This window comes from Palaemon carinicauda, chromosome 3, assembly GCF_036898095.1.
Source record: "Palaemon carinicauda isolate YSFRI2023 chromosome 3, ASM3689809v2, whole genome shotgun sequence".
Taxonomy (NCBI): domain Eukaryota; kingdom Metazoa; phylum Arthropoda; class Malacostraca; order Decapoda; family Palaemonidae; genus Palaemon; species Palaemon carinicauda.
Window position 1 is genome coordinate 87,421,935 of NC_090727.1, and position 15,652 is coordinate 87,437,586.

At 44.1% G+C, this 15,652-nt stretch overlaps 1 protein-coding gene across 3 annotated transcripts in view; it reads right to left on the minus strand.

The window, feature by feature from the left end:
* The window catches only part of LOC137638366 (uncharacterized), a 96,042-nt gene that overhangs the window by 26,342 nt on the left and 54,048 nt on the right, over positions 1-15,652 (minus strand). For all 3 annotated transcript variants that reach the window (XM_068370399.1, XM_068370398.1, XM_068370397.1), the window contains one exon: positions 1,647-1,781. In XM_068370399.1, the coding sequence (XP_068226500.1) occupies positions 1,736-1,781 (46 nt within the window). In that variant the 3' untranslated portion in view covers positions 1,647-1,735. The remainder of the gene's footprint in view (positions 1-1,646; positions 1,782-15,652) is intronic.

Consider the following 15,652-nt stretch of genomic DNA (forward strand, 5'->3'; position numbering starts at 1 on the left):
TTTCTTCGATGAGTGGAGTACGGCACTCACTTAGTCTTGTTTCGAGATTGTGTACAGTAATTTTTGATAATAAAATGTGAATAGAAAAGGCTATGTCTATGAAAATTAATTACAAAACTCCCTAATATTATCTAAGCAATAGATTTTTTGTGTAAGCTAGAAAAGGATGTTTAATAAATATTAACCCTTTTACCCCCAGGCTATTTGGAAATTTCCAACCTTTAACCCCCAGGGGGTTATTTTTTTCCCAGCACATTTTGCAGTATATATTTTTTAAATTGCTCTAACAGCCTTAATTTTTGTCATAGAGAGGTCAGGTTGGTCTCATTCTCTTGGAAAATGCCTGAATTTTATAGCATTTTTTTGCAAGGACGTACCGGTACGTCCATGGGGGTAAAGGGATGGCTTTTGTGAAACGTACCAGTACGTCCTTTGGGGGTAAAAGGGTTAAAGGCAAATCAGAGGAGAGACGAAGGACTGAACTATAATCATTACTACTCGCCAAACTACAACCCTTGTTGGAAATGCAGGATGCTACAAGGGTAAGTGCTCCAGAAGAGAAAACTAGTCTAGTGAGGAAAGGACATAGAGAAATACCTAATAAACTATACGCATATAATAAAAAAAATATACAATACATACAGATCAGTAAGAACATTAAAATAATGTCATGTATAAACTATGAAATAAGACTTATGTCAACCAGTTCAACAGAAAAACCTTTGAAACTATAGTAGTTTGAACTTCAGAAGTTCCACATTCAACACAGATTAGGAATATCATTTCACAATCTTGTCACAGCTGGAATAAAAACTTCCAGTATGCAGTGTAGTATTGAGCCTCAAGCTGTAGAAGATTTAGACTATTGGAATTAACTTCATACCTAATATTACGAATTGGGAAAACATTTGAGCAATATCCATATAGAAATAACTGAATGATTGTGCAGAGATTAATATCCAAATGAAGAATAAGGAATTTATTAGACAATTTTCTATCCAAGAAATTGAGAAATCATCCTTGTTTAAAAAAAATGAAAGAGGATAAACTTCATAAACTATAAACGATAAATCCATTTATCTATTTACCAAGGCACTTACCCCAATTTTGGGGAGTAGCCGACATCAAACAAATGAACAAAAGGGGACCTTTCCTCTCTACGCTCCTCCCAGCCTGACGAGGGATTCAGCCAAGTTTGGCTGGTACTGCTAGGGTGGCCGCAGCCTAGACAAAGATAAGGTAACTAAGAAAGTAAATTAATCTTCTTCTTTGTCTGCATCTTTTCCAGTGGGGTCGATGTTGGCCAGCATTCTCCATCTACCTCTGTCCCACACTTCATCACCGGTTAATCCCTTTGGTCGAAGGTCATCCTTGATACAGTTCATCTACCTTCGCTTTGGTCTCCCTCTCCTTCTCGTTCCCTATACCTCCATTTCCCTCACTCTCCTCCCAATATACTGTTCATCTCTTCTCATGACATGACCATACCACCTCAGTCTACTTCCTTGGATCTTATCTGATAGTTCTCCAACTCCTGTGGTACCCCTAATTACCTTATTCCGTTTCTTATTTATCTTACACTCTTCCCTAACTAAGAAAGTAAAATAAATAACTGATAAACTATGAAACACATCACAAACACTTACTTCTTAACAAAAGCTGAGCTGGACAATATGCGGAAACGCCCCACAGAATTTCCTTAATGTCTCGTTACCAGGTAGTCTTATTGTCTCAGTCACTTCGGATCGCCGCAAGACCGTATTCTTCGTGAACATTTATAACTGTAAAGAAAAGTCAATATTAATTACAATATATCAAACATGAAAAATATCTAAACTATGAAATACTGAACCCTTTGTAACTTATTACGTATTTATATTCCAATCTCTTTTGTTCTTTACATATTCCTGCTCTGTCCTCATACACCTGACAACACTGAGATTACCAAACAATTCTCCATCCAAGAGGTTACTGCACTGTAATTGTTCAGTGGCTACTTTCCTCTTGGCAAGGGTAGAAGAGACTCTTTAGCTATGGTAAGCAGCTCTTCTAGGAGAAGGAAACTCCAAAATCAAACCATTGTTCTCAAGTCCAGGGTAGTGCCATAGCCTCTGTATCATGATCTTCCACTGTCTTGGGTTAGAGTTCTCTTGCTTGAGGGTACACTCGGGCACACTGTTCTATCTAATTTCTCTTCTTGTTTTGTTAAATTTTCAGAGTTTACATAGGAAATCACAAATTTTTAAGTAATTTGTATTTTTCCTAACATACTTACCTAGAACTACCTTCTTAGGAGTTACTGGTAACTATCCTATCCGACCAGCTTTTTGTGTAGTTTACCCTATTCCCGTTTTCTATGGGGCTAACCTCAGGCCGAGTGAAACGCGCCCTGAGGCGACCCGGGGTCGCAGAGCGTGCAAGCTCAGGTCGTCTCTTCAGTAAGTTTCTGGTCGCGACGTGATCATCATCTCGCCGCGCTCTCTCTTACCCTGTGCGACCCCCTGTGGCCCCCGACCCTTTGTGTCTACCACGCGCTACCCACGTGTTCATTTCCTTACCCTTTCCTTTGTATCCCTGTGTCTCTTGGTGACTTAGTGTTGTGTTATGGAGCAGCCTCGTCGTTGCCCTGGGCCTGTGGCCGGGAAATCTTGTAAACTTCATAAACTATAAAACATAAATCTATTCTATCTATTCACCAAGGCACTTACTTCTCCCAATTTTTGGGGGGTAGCCGACATCAAACAAATGAACAAAAGGGGACCTTTCCTCTCTATGTTCCTCCCAGCCTGACAAGGGACTCAACCGAGTTTGGCTCGTACTGCTAGGGTGCCACAGCTCACCCTCCCATGTTATCCACCACACATGAAGCTTCATAACGCTGAATCCCATACTGCTGCTACCTCCGCGGTCATCCAAGGCGACCCGAGGAAGCAGCAGGGCCTACTGGAACTTTAACATATATCTTTAAAACATGGTTCAAGAGATAATCGCTTGAAATATTGGAAATTTTTTAATAACTAACCATAATATATAAAGAATCTTTTTCATAAGAAAAGGCCTTCAGACCTAGCATCACGCACGCCCTTACCTTAGTTTCTACCGAAAAACTTTTAATTCCACAGAACATCGTAGAAATTATGATTTGATACAACCAAGCTTCTAAAGGATGAGCACAAAGAAACCTTTGCAATTGAATGTAGGAATTGATTTGCAGTCTTACAGACTTTAACAGATAATCAATTAAGAATGGTGTGATATTAAGAACATATATCAGTCAGTTGATAGTGAATTTTTGGGACACACAGTTACAAGGAGAAAGCCATGGATATCAAATGATACTTCAGATACTATAAAAAAAGGTGACAAAGACTGAAATTGATTGTTGGAAGTTTTCGAGGAAGTAATGAAAATTACAAGGCAGGGAATGATAAGTATTCCAGTATTGATAGTGAAGTCCAAAGAAAACCCAGGAATGACTGGAGAGAATATTTAGACAGGAAAGTAGGCGAGGCTGATAAAGCTATGAATTCAGGGAGTGGCTATGGTATAAGAATTGCTCATAGAAATAAAAACGAAATCTCTAGGGGAGCAAAGAAGAAGAAGCATATACCCATCAAAAAGAGAGATGGATCTTGTTATAACAACAGAAGATAAAGAAAGACAATGTTGGATGGAACACTTTAGTAAGGTTATGAATAGGAGATACGAAGGGAATGATTTGATTGATATACCTGAAGCTGAGAAAGACATTGATGTGCCCATGAATGAATTTAGTGTGTTTAAAGTCTATGTTATCCTAAAAAAAACTATAGAGATAGAAAGCCTCTGGATATGATAGAATAACTGCAGAAATGATACTGGCCGAAAATGAAGTGACTCCCAGACTACTTACAGGATTATTAAGAAGCAAAACCTGATGAATGGGAGTTTGGAGTGCTGGTGAAAATGGCAAAAAATAAAAAAAGGAGACCTGACTGATTGGAATAATCACAGAGGCATAACACTTACGTCAGTTATTATGAAAATAATGAGACTGGAGAGGAAAATTGATGAAAAGCTGAGAGATGAACAGGCAAGATTTAGAAAAGGTAGAAGTTGCACTGACCAAAGTTTCGTTTTGACACATGTTATACAGCAATGCGTAGAATTTAGAAATCAACTCTTGATGGCATTTGTGGACTATGAAAAAGCCTTTGATAGTGTGCACCAGCCAATTTTGTGGAGAGCCCAGTGTTATTATGGAATTCCTCTTAAATATGTCTGTTCATGAGCATAGCAAATGCAAAGTTTATGTTAATGGAGTTCTATCAAATGAATTTCCAGTGAACAGCGGAGTACTCCAAGGGAATGTGTTGTCACCTATGACGTTTATCCTCATGAAATTTTGTAATGTGTAGAACAGTCAGAGATGGTGGAGAAGGATTGGACTCGATTGGTCATAGGATGCTAATGAACACCACAGGATTTGCAATACTTGCTTACCTGAATGCATGAAATATCACACGAGGCTGGGCTTAAGAAAAATAGATGAAAGACAGAAATGAGAACAGAGTATACAATGGATGATGAAATATCATTGGAATGAGAAAGGATTAATGAGGTAGAATCATATAAATATTTAGGAACTATGATCTCCAATACAGGGTCTTTAGAATTAAAGTTTAATGAAAGATTGAAAAAAGCCAATCAGACAATGGCAAGGTTAAGTAAAATTTGTGAATCAAATCGCCTGGAATTACATATAAAAATCAGACTACAGTATATACCAGTTCAGTGAGATCAGTGTCCTGAGTCATGGTATGACAATGAAACAATCTCCAATAGATTTAGTAAATTTGAGATCAAAGCCCTCAGAAAGATATTGGGAGTTAAATGGCAGGACGGGATTAGAAATGAAACTATAAGAAATTATTCGAGTGCCACGTGAAAGAGATCATTATGAGGGGTAGATGGAGATGGTTTGGGCACGCTCTTTGCACTCCCCAAGAGAGATTAGTTCACCAAACGTTCAGTTGGACTCCACAAGACACTAGAAGAGTTAGAAGACCCATGCCTAGATGGCTAAGGACTATGAAGCGTGAAGTAGGAGATGATGAATGGAGAAGTATTCAATTAACCCTTTTACCCACAAAGGACGTACTGGTACGTTTCACAAAACTCATCCCTTTACCCCCATGGACGTACCGGTACGTCCTTGCAAAAAAATGCTATAAAAAATTTTTTTTTTCATATTTTTGATAATTTTTGAAAATATTCAGGCATTTTCCAAGAGAATGAGACCAACCTGACCTCTCTATGACAAAAATTAAGGCTGTTAGAGCAATTAAAAAAATATATACTGCAAAATGTGCTGGGAAAAAAATAACCCCTTGGGGGTTAAGGGTTGGAAATTTCCAAAGAGCCTGGGGGTAAAAGGGTTAAAAGCCCAAGATAGAGACGACTGGCGAAATCTACCCGAGGGCCTATGCGTCAATAGGCGTAGGAGGAAATGATGATGATGATGAAATATTCTGTGGATATGACATTGTTGATTGTATATGTACACAGCTTGTCTTGAGAGGTCCAAAACATTATTCAACATCTGATACCAGACTACAATCTACAGATTTCTGGCCCTTACGGAGATCATATCATTCCAAACTGGTTTTAAACCTGCTTTTCCTCAATGGAGGCATTAAGATCATAATCAATACCAGCCTTTTTATGAGTTTTCCCACTCTTCTTAACTAGGTCTGGGTCTCTCTCTAAACCTTTTTTCCATGTTTTACCGAGACCTTCTATAGGCCTTCATTCTTAACTAAGAACTAAACTGTTTGAAATTGTTCTACCTTGATACACTATGAGCTAAAAAATATTAACAATACTACTTACAGAAGATGAAAGGAAAGGGTGAAGTGATGTTTGGTGAAATGTCTGGTAGAGTGTCTGGGATTGAAAGGGGAAGAGCGAGAGAGGGTGTGGCTTTATTGCTGAGTGAATGGATGACAGGTAAAGTAGTGGAATGGAAGGAGATATCATCTAGGTTAATGTGGGTAAGGGTTAGGTTGGGTAGGGAATGTTGGGCGTTTGTCAGTGCGTATGGGCCAGGTAGTGAGAAAAGTGAAGAAGAGCGGAATGAGTTTTGGAATGAATTAACTAGGTGTGTAGAAGGACTGGGTAGAAGGAATTATGTGGTTGTTATGGGTGACTTAAATGCTAGAGTGGGTGCTGGAGAGGTAGAAGGTGTCATTGGAAAGTATGGCGTACCAGGTGAAAATGAGAGTGGTGAGAGACTGGTAGATATGTGTGTTGAACAAGAGATGGTAATAAGTGCTAGCTTTTTTAAGAAGAAAGATAAAAATAAGTATACATGGGTAAGAGTGGCAAATGGAAGAGTAGTAGAAAGGGCATTAATGGATTATGTGTTGATAACTAGAAGAATGTTTGGAAGATTGAAAGACGTGCACGTGTTTAGGGGTATGGCTAACGGTATGTCTGATCATTTTTTGGTGGAAGGAAAAATGTTATTTTCATTAGTAAAATAAATTTTTGAATATACTTACCCGATAATCATGTAGCTGTCAACTCCGTTGCCCGACAGAATTCTAAGGAGGGATACGCCAGCTATCACAATACTAGAAGGGGGTGTACTTACCAGCGCCACCTGTGGCCAGGTACTCAAGTACTTCTTGTTGACACCTCCTCAATTATTCCTCGGTCCCACTGGTTCTCTATGGGGAGGAAGGGAGGGTCAATTAAATCATGATTATCGGGTAAGTATATTCAAAAATTTATTTTACTAATGAAAATAACATTTTTCAATATTAAACTTACCCGATAATCATGTAGCTGATTCACACCCAGGGGGGTGGGTGAAAACCAGTGTACAAGATTAAAGGATAGCTAAGTATCCCAAATTTCATATAACAGTTATCTCAAATAACAATGAAATAATAAGTACCTGGTAAGGAAGTCGAATTGAACCGTTACTCTGCCTCTTTTTTAAGTTCGTCTTCCTTACTGAGCGCAGCGTTCCTCTTGGAGGCTGAATCAACCCAAAGGTGCTAAAGTATATAGGGCTGCAACCCCTACTAAAGGACCTCTACAAAACCTCTAACCTAGGCGCTTCTCAAGAATGAATAGACCACCCGCCAAATCTAAGGATGCGGAAGGCTTCTTAGCCTACCGTAACAACCATAAAAAACAACAATAAAAGTATTCAAGAGAAAGGTTAAAAAAGGTTATGGGATTAAGGGAATGTAGTGGCTGAGCCCTCACCTACTACTGCACTCGCTGCTACGAATGGTCCCAGGGTGTAGCAGTTCTCGTAAAGAGACTGGACATCTTTCAGATAAAATGATGCAAACACTGACTTGCTCCTCCAATAGGTTGCATCCATTATGCTCTGCAGAGAACGGTTTTTATTAAAGGCCATCGAAGTAGCTACGGCTCTTACTTCGTGGGTCCTTACCTTCAGCAATGCAAGGTCTTCCTCCTTTAAGTGAGAATGTGCTTCTCTGATCAGAAGCCTTATATAATACGAAAGCCCATTCTTGGACATGGGTCTCGAGGGTTTCTTGATAGCACACCATAAGGCTTCTGACTGTCCTCGAATAGGTTTAGACCTCTTGAGATAATATTTGAGAGCTCTGACAGGGCAAAGAACTCTCTCTAGTTCGTTACCTACCATGTTGGAGAGGCTAGGTATTTCGAACGATCTAGGCCAAGGACGTGAAGGAAGCTCGTTCTTTGCTAGGAATCCAAGCTGAAAAGAACATGTTGCAGATTCGGTTGTGAAACCAATGTTCTTGCTGAAGGCATGAACCTCACTGACTCTCTTAGCTGTTGCAAGGCAAACGAGAAAAAGAGTCTTGAGGGTAAGGTCCTTGAATGAAGCTGACTGGAGAGGTTCGAACCTAGATGTCATAAGGAACCTTAAGACTACGTCTAGATTCCAGCCTGGAGTGGAAAGACGACGATCTTTAGACGTCTCAAAAGACTTAAGAATGTCTTGAAGGTCCTTGTTGGAAGACAGGTCCAAACCTCTGTGGCGGAGAACTGAAGCCAACATACTCCTATATCCTTTAATCGTAGGAGCTGAAAGGGATCTCTCATTCCTAAGATGTAGAAGGAAGTCAGCTATTTGAATCACAGAGGTATTGGTAGAGGATATAGAATTGGCTCTACACCAGCTTCGGAAGACCTCCCACTTAGACTGGTAGACTCTACGAGTGGAAACCCTTCTTGCTCTGGCAATCGCACTGGCTGCCTCCTTCGAAAAGCCTCGAGCTCTAGCGAATCTTTCGACAGTCTGAAGGCAGTCAGCCGAAGAGCGTGGAGGTTTGGGTGCAACCTGTCTACGTGAGGTTGACGTAGAAGGTCCACTCTTAGAGGTAGAGTCCTGGGGAAGTCGACTAGCCATTGTAGTACCTCTGTGAACCATTCTCTTGCAGGCCAAAGGGGAGCAACCAGCGTCAGCCGTGTCCCTTCGTGCGAGACGAATTTCTGCAGAACCTTGTTTATTATCTTGAACGGAGGGAATGCGTACAGGTCGAGATGGGACCAGTTCAGTAGAAAAGCATCCACATGAACTGCTGCAGGGTCTGGAACAGGAGAACAATACAGAGGAAGTCTCTTGGTTATGGAGGTGGCAAACAGATCTATGGTAGGTTGACCCCACAAGGTCCAAAGTCTGTTGCACACACTCTTGTGGAGGGTCCATTCCGTGGGAATGACCTGATTCCTTCTGCTTAGGCGATCTGCTGACACGTTCATATCGCCCTGGATGAACCTCGTGACCAGAGTGAGGTTTAGACTTCTTGACCAAATGAGGAGGTCCCTTGCGATCTCGTAAAGGCTCCTCGAATGGGTCCCTCCTTGCTTGGAGATGTAAGCCAAGGCTGTGGTATTGTCTGAGTTCACCTCCACCACTTTGCCTAGCAGGAGGGACTTGAAGTTCAACAGGGCTAGATGAACTGCCAGCAGCTCCTTGCAGTTGATGTGGAGTAACCCTTGTTCCTCGTTCCACATTCCCGAGCATTCCCGTCCGTCCAAGGTTGCACCCCAGCCCGAGTCCGATGCATCTGAGAAGAGATGAAGATTGGGGGTCTGAATGGCCAAGGATAGACCCTCTTTGAGAAGGAGGTTGTGCTTCCACCACAGGAGAGTGGTCTTCATCTCTTGGTTGATAGGGATAGAGACTGCTTCTAGAGTCGAACCCTTGTCCCAATGAGCTGCCAGGTGGAATTGAAGAGGGCGGAGGTGGAGTCTCCCTAGCTCGACAAACAGGGCCAGTGACGAGAGAGTCCCTGTGAGACTCATCCACTGTCTCACTGAGCAACTGCTCCTCTTCAGCATGCTCATGATGCACTCTAGGGCTTGGCTTATCCTGGGGGCCGATGGAAAAGCCCGAAAATCCTGACTCCGAATCTCCATTCCCAGATACACGATGGACTGTGAGGGAATGAGTTGAGATTTTTCCATATTGACTAATAGACCTAGGTCTCTGATTAAGTCTAAAGTCCAATGAAGATTCTCCAGACAACGACGACTCGAGGAGGCTCTCAACAGCCAGTCGTCTAGGTAGAGGGAGGCTCTGATGTTCGACAAGTGAAGGAATTTGGCTACATTCCTCATCAGAAGAGTAAAGACCATAGGAGCTGTGCTTAGGCCAAAACACAGGGCTTGGAATTGATAGACAACCTTTCCGAAAACGAATCTTAGGAAAGGTTGGGAGTCTGGATGAATCGGAACGTGAAAGTATGCATCTTTCAAGTCCAACGAGACCATCCAGTCCTCCTGTCTGACCGCTGCTAAGACCGACTTGGTCGTCTCCATCGTGAACGTCAGCTTGGTGACATACTCGTTGAGAGCGCTGACGTCCAGCACCGGTCTCCAACCTCCTGTCTTCTTGGCCACAAGAAAGAGACGGTTGTAGAAGCCCGGGGATTGATGGTCCCGGACTATAACCACTGCCTTCTTCTGCACAAGAAGCGACACCTCCTGGTGCAATGCTAGCCTCTTGTCCTCTTCTTTGTAGTTGGGAGAGAGGTTGATGGGCGATGTGGTCAGAGGTGGTTGAAGGCAGAATGGAATCCTGTAACCGAACCTCAGCCAACTGACAGACTGTGCGTCTGCACCTCTCTTCTCCCAGGCTCGCCAGAAGATCTTGAGTCTGGCTCCTACTGTTGTCTGGAGAAGCGGCGAGTCAGTTCTTTCCTTTGGATGACCTGGATCCTTTCCTAGACTTGCCCCTGTAAGAGTCTGGACGGGAGCTTCCTCGGCTGGGGGCTCTACCACGAAAGGGCGGTATGAACCTCGTAGCAGGGGTATCAGCCACTGGGGAGCGGTAAGTCTTGGGGACTGAGGTGGCAACCTTAGACTTACGAGCCGATGAGGCTACAAGATCGTGCGTATCCTTTTGTATCAGGGCAGCAGACAAGTCCTTAACTAGCTCTTCGGGAAAGAGGAACTTCGAGAGCGGAGCAAAAAGGAGTTGTGACCGTTGGCAAGGAGTAATGCTGGCGGAAAGGAAGGTACACAGTTGTTCCCTTTTCTTCAACACCCCTGATACAAACAACGACGCTAGCTCACCCGATCCATCTCTGATGGCCTTATCCATGCAGGACATTAAAAGCATGGCAGAATCTTTGTCCGCAGGAGAGGTTTTCTTGCTGAGGGCCCCCAGGCACCAGTCGAGAAAGTTGAACATTTCAAATGCTCTAAACATCCCTTTCAGTAAGTGATCCAGGTCTGAGAAGGTCCAACAAACCTTCGAGCGCCTCATAGCAGTCCTTCGAGGCGAGTCTACCAGACTTGAGAAGTCAGCCTGGGCAGAGGCAGGTACTCCCAAGCCTGGTGCTTCCCCTGTGGCATACCAAACGCTCGCTTTCGAAGTGAGCTTCGTTGGAGGGAACATGAAGGAAGTCTTGCCAAGGTGTTGTTTAGACTGCAGCCACTCCCCTAAGATCCTTAAAGCCCTCTTGGAGGATCTAGCTAGGACAAGCTTAGTATAGGAAGACTTAGCTTGTTGTACGCCCAGCGAAAACTCAGATGGCGGAGAGCGGGGAATAGCAGAGACAAAGTGGTCTGGGTAAACCTCCCTGAGTAGAGCCAAGACCTTACGAAAATCAAGAGACTGTGGAGAAAGCTTGGATTCGTCCACGTCTGATGAGGGATCAAGGTGTGCCTCCTCATCATCCGAAACCTCATCCCCAGAATGAGGCGAAGAGATCGGATAAGAATGCTGAACCGCAGAGTCAGAACGTGTAGGAACAATAACCGTGGTTTCCTCTTCAAGCAACTGAGGGAAAACCTGAGGCTCAGACTGCAAGGGCTGAACAACAGACGAAGCAGAAGGAAGGCGCATGGGTGGATGAGGTTGACTCCTAGCAAGAGAGGTTGAACCCAAGGATTGCGCTTGCTGAGCGGAGGACGGAGGCGGAGTAGTAAGTTCCTGTTCCTGTGATATGAGCGGAGCATGATGAGGCTGAGGCTGCGCAGAACAAGGTAAAGTTCTCGCAAGCTGAGGCTTCTGAGGCGCAAGATCAGGGAGTAAGGGTTGAGCTCGCTGCAGCAGCTGAGGAGACTGACTCATGGGCGGAAGAGGTTGTTGTACCTCAACCGAGAGTTGCACCACTGGTGGAGCAGCAAGGGGAGGCGGAGGAAGAGTGGAGTAATCCTCCTGATCCCAAACTAAAGGTTGCCTTAAAGAAGGCTGAGGCTGAACAACACTGGGAACAGCGAACTCAGAATGTGGCTCAACATCGTACGCCTGGCAGATGGTGCTGCGACTAGGTGGAGCGAGCGCAGGCGGGGCGAGCACAGGCGGAGCGAGAGCAGGCGGAAGGAGTGTAGGCGGAGGCGGAGGCGCAACACTCTCAGCCCGACACTCACGCATCAAGTCCGAAAGCTGAGCTTGCATGGACTGAAGCAGAGTCCACTTGGGATCAGCAGAAACGACAGTAGACTGAGGTAAAGCCTTAACAGTCGAGCTCTGTTGTGGCAGAACCTTACTCCTCTTGGGCGGAGTACAGTCGACAGATGAATGAGGCGAGTCGGAGCTGAGCCAATGACTGCAACCTGGCTGAGCACTCGCGGACTGGACTCTGCGTTTAAGCGGTCTCGAGACCTGAGACCAACGTTTCTTCCCAGAAAGTTGATCAGCGGACGAGCGGAAGACGGGCTCAATCGTCTGCAGGTGGGAGTGACGGTCTTTGGAAGACACGCCCGCAACCACCGAGGATAATTCTGTGCGCCTAACAAGGCCTGCCGAACCCTTATGCCCTTCGACATTGCTTCTCCCCTGGGCTTGGGAGCTTGCAAGAGGTCCCGGACTGGGAGGACGACTGGCTCGCACAGAAAAATCCTCACGCACCACACTGGCACTAACACTAGCACAAGGCACTGCACCGACACTAGCACTCGTCACAGCACTGGCACTAACTCCACCCACTGCACTCTTGACCTTCAGTTCTTTAACTTCGGCCATCAGAGACTTATGGTCACTTACCACTGATTCTACTTTATCGCCTAAAGCCTGAATAGCACGCAAAACCACTGACATATCAGGCGGAGGGCACACAGTAGGTTCGGGGGTAGCCACTACAGGGGTAGGAACAGGTAGGGGATCATGAGGTGAGGAAAATAAAGAAGAGTGAGAAGAACTCCTCCTAACTCTACCTCTCTCTAACTTAGTAGAATACTTTAAAAGACGGACAAAATCCAATTCCGAAAGTCCGGCGCATTCCTCACATCGATTTTCTAACTGACAGGGCCTGTCCCTACAGTCAGAACAAGCGGTGTGAGGATCTACCGAGGCCTTCGGAAAACGCCTATTGCAAGACCTACATCGTCTATGGGAGGGGGCTTGCGAAATGTCAGACATTTTGTATTCAAGAGTTAGTCAAAGGGGGGTCCAAAAAACAAGCAAAAAATCGTTAACCGTTAATCTGAACTAAATAAAAGCTATCTAGCTAATATCAGAAGGTTTCCAGTAAAGCGACAGCCGTTAATCTGAGAGAATACTTCACCAAATAGCCGTGAATAAACTCGAAGACCATAAGCGTATCCCAGAACGTCTAGCCGGAGGCACGACAGAGGAATAATTGAGGAGGTGTCAACAAGAAGTACTTGAGTACCTGGCCACAGGTGGCGCTGGTAAGTACACCCCCTTCTAGTATTGTGATAGCTGGCGTATCCCTCCTTAGAATTCTGTCGGGCAACGGAGTTGACAGCTACATGATTATCGGGTAAGTTTAATATTGAAAATTGGTTGTAGCAAAAGAGTGGGGGAATAGAGTAGGTGGATGTAAAAGGGAGCTAGTGAGGGTTGAAGAGCTAATAAAACCTGGGGTAAAAAGTAAATATCAGGAAAGGTTGAAAATGGCATATGACGAGGTGAGAGTAAGAGAAACTGGTAATTTAGAGGAGGAGTGGAAGTTAGCAAAAGAAAATTTTGTTGGGATTGCAAGTGATGTATGTGGCAAGAAGGTTGTTGGAGGCAGCATGAGGAAGGGCAGTGAATGGTGGAATGAAGGAGTGAAGGTAAAAGTGGAAGAGAAAAAGAGGGCTTTTGAAGAATGGCTGCAGAGTAATAGTATAGAGAAGTATGAAAAATATAGAGAGAAAAAGGTGGAAGTAAAGCGCAAGGTACGTGAGGCAAAGAGGGCAGCTGATCTTAGGTGGGGTCAGGGACTGGGTCAGTCATATGAAGAGAATAAGAAGAAGTTTTGGAAAGAAGTGAAGAGAGTAAGAAAGGCCGGCACAAGAATTGAAGAGACAGTGAAAGATGGAAATGGAAGGTTGTTAAAAGGAGAGGAGGCAAGGAAAAGGTGGGCGGAATATTTTGAAAGTTTGCTGAATGTTGAGGATGATAGGGAGGCAGAGATAATTGCTGTTCCAGGTGTTGAGGTGCCAATGATGGGAGATGAGAATGAGAGAGAGATTACAATAGAGGAAGTGAGGAGAGCACTAGATGAAACGAGAGTAGGAAAAGCATCTGGTACGGATGGTGTGAAAGCTGAGATGTTGAAGGAAGGGGGTGTGACTGTAATTGAATGGTTAGTGAGATTGTTTAATGTGTGTTTTGTGTTGTCAATGGTACCAGTAGATTGGGTCTGTGCATGTATTGTACCACTATATAAGGGTAAGGGAGATGTGCATGAGTGTTGTAATTCAAGAGGTATTAGTTTGTTGAGTGTAGTTGGAAAAGTGTATGGTAGAGTACTGATTAATAGGATTAAGGATAAAACAGAGAATGCAATCTGGGAAGTACAGGGGGGTTTTAGAAGAGGTAGGGGTTGTATGAATCAGATTTTTACAGTTAGGCAGATATGCGAGAAATATTTAGCAAAAGGTAAGGAGGTGTATGTTGCGTTTATGGATCTGGAGAAAGCATATGATAGAGTTGATAGGGAAGCAATGTGGAATGTGATGAGGTTATATGGAGTTGGTGGAAGGTTGTTGCAAGCAGTGAAAAGTTTCTACAAAGGTAGTAAAGCATGTGTTAGAATAGGAAATGAAGTGAGCGATTGGTTTCCGGTGAGAGTGGGGCTGAGACAGGGATGTGTGATGTCGCCGTGGTTGTTTAACTTGTATGTTGATGGAGTGGTGAGAGAGGTAAATGCTCGAGTGCTTGGACGAGGATTAAAACTGGTAGACGAGAATGATCATGAATGGGAGGTAAATCAGTTGTTGTTTGCGGATGATACTGTACTGGTAGCAGACACAGAAGAGAAGCTTGACCGACTAGTGACAGAATTTGGAAGGGTGTGTGAGAGAAGGAAGTTGAGAGTTAATGTGGGTAAGAGTAAGGTTATGAGATGTACGAGAAGGGAAGGTGGTGCAAGGTTGAATGTCATGTTGAATGGAGAGTTACTTGAGGAGGTGGATCAGTTTAAGTACTTGGGGTCTGTTGTTGCAGCAAATGGTGGAGTGGAAGCAGATGTACGTCAGAGAGTGAATGAAGGTTGCAAAGTGTTGGGGGCAGTTAAGGGAGTAGTAAAAAATAGAGGGTTGGGCATGAATGTTAAGAGAGTTCTATATGAGAAAGTGATTGTACCAACTGTGATGTATGGATCGGAGTTGTGGGAAAAGAAAGTAATGGAGAGACAGAAATTGAATGTGTTTGAGATGAAGTGTCTGAGGAGTATGACTGGTGTATCTCGAGTAGATAGGGTCAGGAACGAGGTGGTGAGGGTGAGAACGGGTGTAAGAAATGAGTTAGCGGCTAGAGTGGATATGAATGTGTTGAGGTGGTTTGGCCATGTTGAGAGAATGGAGAATGGCTGTCTGCTAAAGAAGGTGATGAATGCAAGAGTTGATGGGAGAAGTACAAGAGGAAGGCCAAGGTTTGGGTGGATGGATGGTGTGAAGAAAGCTCTGGGTGATAGGAGGATAGATGTAAGAGAGGCAAGAGAGCGTGCTAGAAATAGGAATGAATGGCGAGCGATTGTGACGCAGTTCCGGTAGGCCCTGCTGCTTCCTCCGGTGCCTTGGATGACCGCGGAGGTAGCAGCAGTAGGGGACTCAGCAGTATGAAGCTTCATCTGTGGTGGAAATGTGGGAGGTTGGGCTGTGGCACCCTAGCAGTACCAGCTGAACTCGGCTGAGTCCCTGGTTAGGCTGTAGGAACATAGAGAGTAGAGGTCCCCTTTTTTGTTTTGTTCTTGTT